We start from the raw sequence: 7772 nt of genomic DNA, 5'->3' as shown, positions 1-7772 counted from the left end.
TAAATAAACATTAAAAATTTTTTTAAAAAAGTTTGATACTCTCATACAGATCTTATTGGTTTTATATTTGAAGGTATAATTTGCATAAATTATGTTCAGGTTCATCCTTTGTAATTTTAAATTTGGCTTTTTATGCCATGCCTGGCATTCTTTTCTTGAGGACTGGCTTCTGGGGTTGATTCTCTAGTTTGTGATCTGGTGCTATTGAATTCCTCAAGTGGAAAAGTCCTTAACCAGTGTGGCTTTGTCCTGTGTCTGGTTCTTCCTGGGACTGAGCCGGTACCATCTCCTGCCCTACATTAACAAGCTTCATTGTCCCAAGCAAGACAAGACAGAGCCCCGTGGCCAACTCAGCAGTGGACAGTGGGAAAAGGAAACACCAGCTTGGCTAAGTGACAGTTTTTGGCTAGAGGTGTGGCTAGATTTGGTAAGGGTACAAGTATCTGAGATCTCTTCTCTTTGGAGCTTTTGAGGTTTTCAGAAATCTGGAGCCATATCACATATCCCATTTTCTTTCCCACAACTTTTTTAGGGACACTAAGACCTAATTTCAGCTATCAGTGAGTTCCAATGGGATGTTGCTAGAAATGCCCACACGCCAAATGGCTATAATCTTGATTTTTATGAAGAGGGTACTATATAAATAACAAATTAATATTAGTATAATAACAATGCAGCTAGATCATAACTGAAAGCTTTATTTCTAGGGAAAATATTGAATTTCTTAAAAAATTTCCAGAAGCATTTAGTTAACTTGCAAAAGTAAGTTTATTGAAGCATGGAAACAGAGCAAAATTGTCATTTCAACTTTTTCAAGAGCGTTGTGGGTAAGAAAAGAAGAAGATGCAGAAAAATTATTTCGTTAGCTATTTCTGGATGGAATCTTTTCCCTGAAGACATCCAGAAAGATGGCTAGAAAGATTGATGTGATTTCTTCATTTGTGTCCTTTCATTATTTTTCTGAAAGACACTCTTGCTGATCTGGAAATTGCTTACTTAACTTTCACTTCAGAAACATTGCTGACCTGAGATGAGATGACTTTGCCGTCCACCACTTCCTCCACGATGGTCTTTGTTACTCTTGTCTTGTTTGCCTCTGAAAATCACAGAATCACCATGTCAGTTTGGAAATAATCACAGAAACCCAGATCAAGAGAAATTCAAGTACATTCCTTAAGTATGTTCTCTCTGGGTTAAGATTATGTAAACAAGAGTATACACTTTCTTTTTAATGTTTATTTTTGAGAGAGAGAGGGAGAGGGAGGGAGGGAGGGGCAGAGAGAGAGGGAGACAGAGGATCCAAAGCTTGTTCTGTGCTCATAGCAGAGAGCCCAATGTAGGGCTTGAACTCATGGACCGTGAGATCACAACCTGAGCCGAAGTCGGAGACTCAACTGACTGAGCCACCCAGGTGCCCCTGTACACTTTTTATATGACAAGCAAAGCATGCCTTTACTTTAAATGATAAAATGATCACGAACATTAAAATATGTTTACCTCTTCCTTGGCCAGAGCAGCTTCCAGATCTTGAGTCACCAGACACGGACAAATCCCTAGATCCCATGTTTCTGGATCCTGTATTTCTGGAGCCCAAGTTTCTAAAATCAGATCCTCCAAAACCAGAACTGCTAGAGGAAAAAAGGAATTGTGTTCCTTTGTAGTTTGCAAAGGCGGGACGAACCCTTCACGCATGGGGCTCTCCCTGCGGAAGGTAAATGACTTTTGATTCAACCATGTCACTGTGACTTTTCAAACCCAAGTCCAGCCCCCAACCCCCATTTTGGTTTCGTAACATAAGTACCCCAAGGAACGCACTGAGCAGCTGACTGTCATTTACCCTCCCTCTCCATCCAGCAGGCGGTGGTAGGTCTCAATCTCCATCTCCAGGCGGGTCTTGACATTCAGCAGCTGCTCATATTCTGCGTTCTGGCATTCGGTCTCGCCCCGGATCTGGCAGATCTGTTCCTCCAGGCCGCTGATCTGCATCTGGATCTCTGACAGTTGAGCCATGTAGTCAGCTTCTGTGTCAGCCAGGGTCGCTTCCAGGGAGCTTTTCTAAAAGAAAAAGCCAATTAAAAAAAAAAAATCATGATGAAAATAAGTCATGGGATGATTTTTTTTTTTTAACGCAAAATAGCGTAAGGTACAAAGAGAAGTTACACCCTATGTTGTTATATCATGGGTTCCTTCATTTTTGTTGGCATAACCGCTTTCCTTGACACTAAATCTTTTATGAAAGTATATTGTCTTTCACCAGAATGTTTCACGCTTTCTACAACCACAAGCCAGTGCTCCTGACGCCCTTTTATTACGTGCCAAGCAGAACATCTTGGCAAAGAGGGAGAATGAAACCGCTCAACTCCCTGTTGGAGGTTTTGCAAACCTCTTTGCGCTCACCATGGCCGTTTGGGACTGAAGCTCAATTTCCAGGGCTTGCAGAGTACGTCTCAGTTCTGTGATCTCATTCTTGGCAGAACTGGCTGCACCGGCATCGGTAGAAATTTGTGCTTGCAGTGATGCGCTCTAAATAAAAAAGAGAATGGCAGTCGCTGCAGGCTGAAGAAATGACCTGAAGTGGCTTGCGTGTGACTCTCAGACACCCAGCAGTGATAACCTGCCTGCTTGTTGAACTGCTCCTCGGCCTCGCGGCAATTTTGCTCCGCCAGCTCTTCATACTGTGCCCTCATGTCATTCAGTAACTTGGTCAGGTCGGTGCCGGGGGCGGCGTTCATTTCCACGGTCACGTCCCCTCCAGAGCTTCCTTGCATAGTCTTCATTTCCTAGCGCGAAGAAAAAAGATCACGGTGATAGAAACAGAAAAGCAAAGGGGCGCCTGGGTGGCTCGGTCGGTTGAGCGTCTGACTTCAGCTCAGGTCGTGATCTCAAGGTTCATGAGTTCAAGCCCCGCTCGGGCTCTGTGCTCACAGCTCACAGCTCGGAGCCTGGAGCCTGCTCCCGATTCTGTGTCTCCCTCTCTCTCTGCCCCTCCCCCGCTCATGCTCTGTGTCTCTCTCTCTGTCAAAAATAAACATTAAAAAGAGAAAAATTTAAAAACAGAAAAGCAAAGACCTCTTCTTCCTCCTCCTTCTCCTCCTCTTCCTCTTCTTTTAGAGAGAGGGTAAGTGTGTGTCCGAGGGAGGAGCAGGAGAGAGAGAATCTTAAGCAGGCTCCATGTTCAGGGTAGAGCCCTATGAGGGGCTCAGGCGCTGGATCTCATGACCCTGGGATCATGACTTGAGCCGAAATCGAGACTTGAACACTCAACTGACTGAGCCACCCAGGCGCCCCAAGACTTCTTAAAACATGCAGAGCCAACAAAAAAATTGAAACTAGGACACTAAAGGCTACCCCCTGCTTCCCACCAAAATCAGATATAATTTGTTCATGACTGCTTTTTTCCTTGGACATAAGAGTTGGAAATCCACTTAGAATTTTTTTACAGAATGGATGTGCGGGAAGTACGTAGGTCAGAGTCATTTAATAGTGTGGAATGTGCTCCTACCTCTGCGTGGTTCTTCTTCAGGTAGGCCAGCTCCTCGGTGAGGCTCTCAATCTGCATCTCCAGGTCAGAGCATGTCATGGTCAGGTCATCCAGAACTTTCCGAAGGCCGTTGATGTCGGCCTCCACGGCCTGCCAGAGATACAGCTCGTTCTCATACCTGGAAAGGACAGTATAGAGCATTTCAGAGTACATCCATTCTTATGTATTCAAGAAAAAGTTTTTTTCCTCTGAGCTATTTGATAAAAGAAAGCTACCAAGTTTTCTCTTAGGAGTTTTTCCCATGGAAAGAAAATTATGAACCTAATGTTAATCCTACTGATGGCTAATTTTTTTTTATAACAAAAAATCATCTTTATTTTGACCTGTTTTTTGTTTCCTTGTTGGTGGAGTGGCGGTTTTAAAAATTTACTCTTGGAGGGGCGCCTAGGTGGCTCAGTCAGTTGAGCGTCTCTTGATTTTGGCCCAACTCATGATCTCAGGATTGTGAAATCAAGCCTTGCATTGGATTCTGTGCTGGGCATGGAGTCTGCTTAAGATTCTCTCTCTCTCTCTCTCTCTCTCTCTCTCTCTCTCTCTCTGTTTCTCTCTCTCTCTCACTCCCGCCCTCGGTCCCTCCCCCCCACTGGTGTTCTCTTTCTCTCTCAAATTTACTCTTGGTGGAATGTTTGTAAATGTAGGTCTTGATCCCCTAAAAGATATTTCTTTGAGTTTAGAATAAAGGAAACAGACAGATTGAATTTTATTTTTCCTACAACATTTGTTTTCAAGTCTTTGCTTTTCTTACTTCAGTCTGAAGTCATCAGCAGCCAATCTGGCATTGTCAATCTGCAACACGATCCCAGCATTTTCAATAGTTGCAGCAATGATCTAGAAAAGACAATAATAGTGAATGAATCATGGATGCTTTTTACCTGTATCTGCACGCGCACCTGTGAGGGTAGGTGTCCCGTGAGTTGGTTTTTAAAGGTAAATTGTTGGGGCGCCTGGGTGGCGCAGTCGGTTAAGCGTCCGACTTCAGCCAGGTCACGATCTCGCGGTCCGTGAGTTCGAGCCCCGCGTCAGGCTCTGGGCTGATGGCTCGGAGCCTGGAGCCTGTTTCCGATTCTGTGTCTCCCTCTCTCTCTGCCCCTCCCCCATTCATGCTCTGTCTCTCTCTGTCCCAAAAATAAATAAAAAACGTTGAAAAAAAAATTAAAAAAAAATAAATAAAGGTAAATTGTTTTGAAAACTTGCTTAGTAATGACATCTTTATTGATAATCTGGCATAGCTGAACTACATCTTTCTGCAAAAAGGTAACAGTTTGCTGGAATAGGCATGGAACATTGTTTTATAGAACACAGTCCTCTGCCTATTTTTGCTGCTTTGGAAGATCAGTTGTTCTATAAGTTCTTTCAGAAAACTGTGCAAAAAATGAATTTCACTTCTAAAAAGTTTTTAAAAAATATTCCCCATACAACAATGGCTAAACATTTCAGATTACGCACATTCTCATACAATATTTGCACCGGATTTTCCAGGAAGAAAAACAGTTGTAAAGATTATTTAAATCTAACAAGATACTGGAATATGTCAACCTGCTAGAATTAATCATGAAAATAAATACTAGATAAAGCTAGTATTGACTCACTGCTATCATTCTTCTATGTACATGTTAATTAGCTGCCTCACATTATATAAATTTTTCTCTTATGTAGAAATACTCAAATTTGAGAGGCAAACAGATCATTAATGTGGTCGGATGTCATATGCAGTATTGTCATAGTTAAAACACACCAAATCCCATTTTACATATACAACAAGCAAATATGTCTTCAAATAATTCCTTGACTTAAAATCTTCATTACAGTACATGATCTGAATAAGAGCAGAAGATACAGAAATAATAGAACTCAGCAGTGGATAGTGTCTCACCTGATTCCGGAGATCTTCAATTACTGGATAGTATTTGTTGTAATCTTTTCCAGATCCACCATCTCCAGACCCAGGCCCAAATTTGTCATACCACTCCTTGATTTTGTTCTCCAGATCACTGTTGGCCTCCTCCAGGGCTCTGACCTTGTCTAGGTAACTGGCCAGGCGGTCATTGAGGTTCTGCATGGTTTGCTTTTCACCTCCGGAGAAAAGTCCCCCATCACCAACACCACCCCCCCTTCCACCCCCCAGACCACCGCCATAGATGTAGAAGCCTCCACTAGCACCCCCCCCAATTCCAGAGCCCCCACCAAAGCCAGACCCCCCACCAAAGCCAGAGCCTCCGCCAAAGCCAGAACCCCCGCCAAAGCCAGAGCCTCCGCCAAAGCCAGAACCCCCGCCAAAGCCAGAACCCCCGCCAAAGCCAGAGCCTCCGCCAAAGCCAGAACCCCCGCCAAAGCCAGACCCCCCACCAAAGCCAGAACCCCCGCCAAAGCCAGAACCCCCGCCAAAGCCAGAGCCTCCGCCAAAGCCAGAACCCCCGCCAAAGCCAGAACCCCCGCCAAAGCCAGAACCCCCGCCAAAGCCAGCCCCAGAGCCTGAAGTGCCTCCAAAGCCACCCTGTACCGAGCTACCAAAACCTCCTCCGGAGCCACTTGATCCCCGACTCAGGCCACAGCCGCCGGTTCCTCCTCGGAAGCCCCGGGTAGAGCCACCCCCCAGACCGCATCTGCTTCCACTGCTGAAGCTGCTCCCAGCAGCGGACACCCTGACCAAGCCGCTGCCCCCAGCCCTGGAAGAGGAGACACGAGATGAGCAAGACATGGTGCTCCTGCAAACGTTCAGCTTGTCCAGGTGAACAAGAGACAGGACAGGGAAGAATGCACTTGCAAGCTCTCCTTTTGCCCTTATATACACACTTTTAGGGTGTTCCTTTTCTGTGTCACGTCTTAATCCCTGCTACAGTTTTGCTAATCTGCAATTGGATAATTTCTTTTTTGTGAACACACTCCCCTGGCTCTTTTTCTGAAGCTAGGCCAGAGCCTCAGGGCATTTACTATATCAAGAAAAAAAAAATAAGGTGGAGCAAAGCAAAAACTTTTTTCCCCCAGAATTACAGTTTTAATCTTTCAGAGGTTTAGATGACTGGTCATGCTTTTCTGAATGAGTTCTATTCATTTTGCTTCATGATTTCCCAATTGAAGGACACATCCCCAGATTAGCAAATGTAATTAAAATACTTAATGCAATGAGGATGGAAATTTCCCATCAAACTCATAACTTTTGTTCATATTATTCTCTTAAAGTTGGAATTAGCTTTCACATCAGCATTAGTTTTAGACTTAATTGTCTTTCTCTATGATTATTTCAATCAGCATATTTCTAAGGTTACGTTTGTGTTGAAGTTTTCTCTGTATTCTGAGATCAGGCTAGATATTTTTGCTGTTAATAAGAAAACATTAAATATAATAGTCTTCCCTGCATGTATTAGTAGATCTCAGCAACACGTTTATCTGAGCAGAGAATGTCTCAGAGAGATTGACAACGTCTTTAGGTGGATTGCTTCAGCATCCGTTGGGAGTTGATTGTCACTGATGTAACGGGTACGAAGATGCTTTTCTTTCTGATTGAATTGAAGTCTGAGATGGTGATACCAACTTTCCTTCTTTGGAGTAAAATATTAAGAAACTAAGGGATGATGTTGATTTCATCTTTGTTTTAAAGATACCTACAGAAGGGTCCTGAATCCATTTCTGCTAACCAATATTATGCCTGGAGTCATTTTGCAGATACCAAAGTGTGGAGTTCCCCCAGTCTACTTTCTGCTCGTGTTTTTCAATTTTTGTTGAAAAGATATTTAGAAAAGATCTGTATCCTTTTCTGATAACTAATGTTATGATTGGGATCATTTTATAAATACCAAAGTCTAGAATCCTCCCCAGTTCACTTTCTGCTTCCTGTTTTTCTGTCCCTTTGTACTTTAGATTATTTCCATTTGCCTCTGCTAGTAGTTTCTGTGGTTTAAAAGTTTTTTTTTTTTGGGGGGGGGGGGTGCCTGGGTGTCTCAGTCAGTTAAACATCCGGCTCTTGGTTTCGGCTCAGGTCATGATCTCACGGTTCATAGGTTCAAGCCCCGAGTCGGGTTTTGAGCTGCTGGTGCAGAGCCTGTTTGGGATTATCTCTCTCTTCCTTTCTCTCTCTTTCTGCCCCTCCCCTGCTCTCTTGTTCTCTCTCAAAGTAAATAAGTAAACTTTAAAAAACAATGTTTAAAAGTGTTATTTTTTCTTGAGACAATTCCTGTATGATTCCATTTATATGAGGTGCCTGGTGTAACCAAATTCAGAGACAGAAAATAGA

General features: G+C 43.4%; 1 protein-coding gene across 2 annotated transcripts; it reads right to left on the bottom strand.

The window, feature by feature from the left end:
• Positions 1 to 744: 744 nt before the first annotated feature.
• KRT24 (keratin 24) lies at positions 745 to 6274 on the bottom strand. 2 transcript variants are annotated; one of them, XM_058705817.1, is made up of 8 exons: positions 5415 to 6274; positions 4287 to 4369; positions 3503 to 3659; positions 2619 to 2780; positions 2398 to 2523; positions 1838 to 2055; positions 1498 to 1628; positions 745 to 1096 (listed from the first exon to the last, which is right to left on the bottom strand). In XM_058705817.1, exons 1-8 carry the CDS (start codon positions 6237 to 6239, stop codon positions 993 to 995), a joined length of 1806 nt encoding a protein of 601 aa, XP_058561800.1. In that variant the 5' UTR covers positions 6240 to 6274; the 3' UTR covers positions 745 to 992. The 2 variants fall into 2 exon arrangements, with proteins under 2 accessions (XP_058561800.1, XP_058561801.1); XM_058705818.1 differs by having other exon boundaries at positions 1498 to 1625.
• Positions 6275 to 7772: the final 1498 nt, after the last annotated feature.

This window comes from Neofelis nebulosa, chromosome 16 (assembly GCF_028018385.1).
Source record: "Neofelis nebulosa isolate mNeoNeb1 chromosome 16, mNeoNeb1.pri, whole genome shotgun sequence".
In the NCBI taxonomy this organism is placed as follows: Eukaryota; Metazoa; Chordata; class Mammalia; order Carnivora; family Felidae; genus Neofelis; species Neofelis nebulosa.
This window is presented reverse-complemented; position numbering and strand designations above follow the sequence as displayed.

Excerpts from the sequence above, each read along its gene's own strand:
- KRT24 (XM_058705817.1), bottom strand. The coding sequence starts at position 6,239 with ATGTCTTGCTCATCTCGTGTCTCCTCTTCCAGGGCTGGGGGCAGCGGC. Across the intron at positions 4,370-5,414 it reads TTGAAGATCTCCGGAATCAG|ATCATTGCTGCAACTATTGA; the intron begins GTGAGACACTAT and ends TGTCTTTTCTAG. Across the intron at positions 2,781-3,502 it reads TGAAGAAGAACCACGCAGAG|GAAATGAAGACTATGCAAGG; the intron begins GTAGGAGCACAT and ends TCTTCGCGCTAG.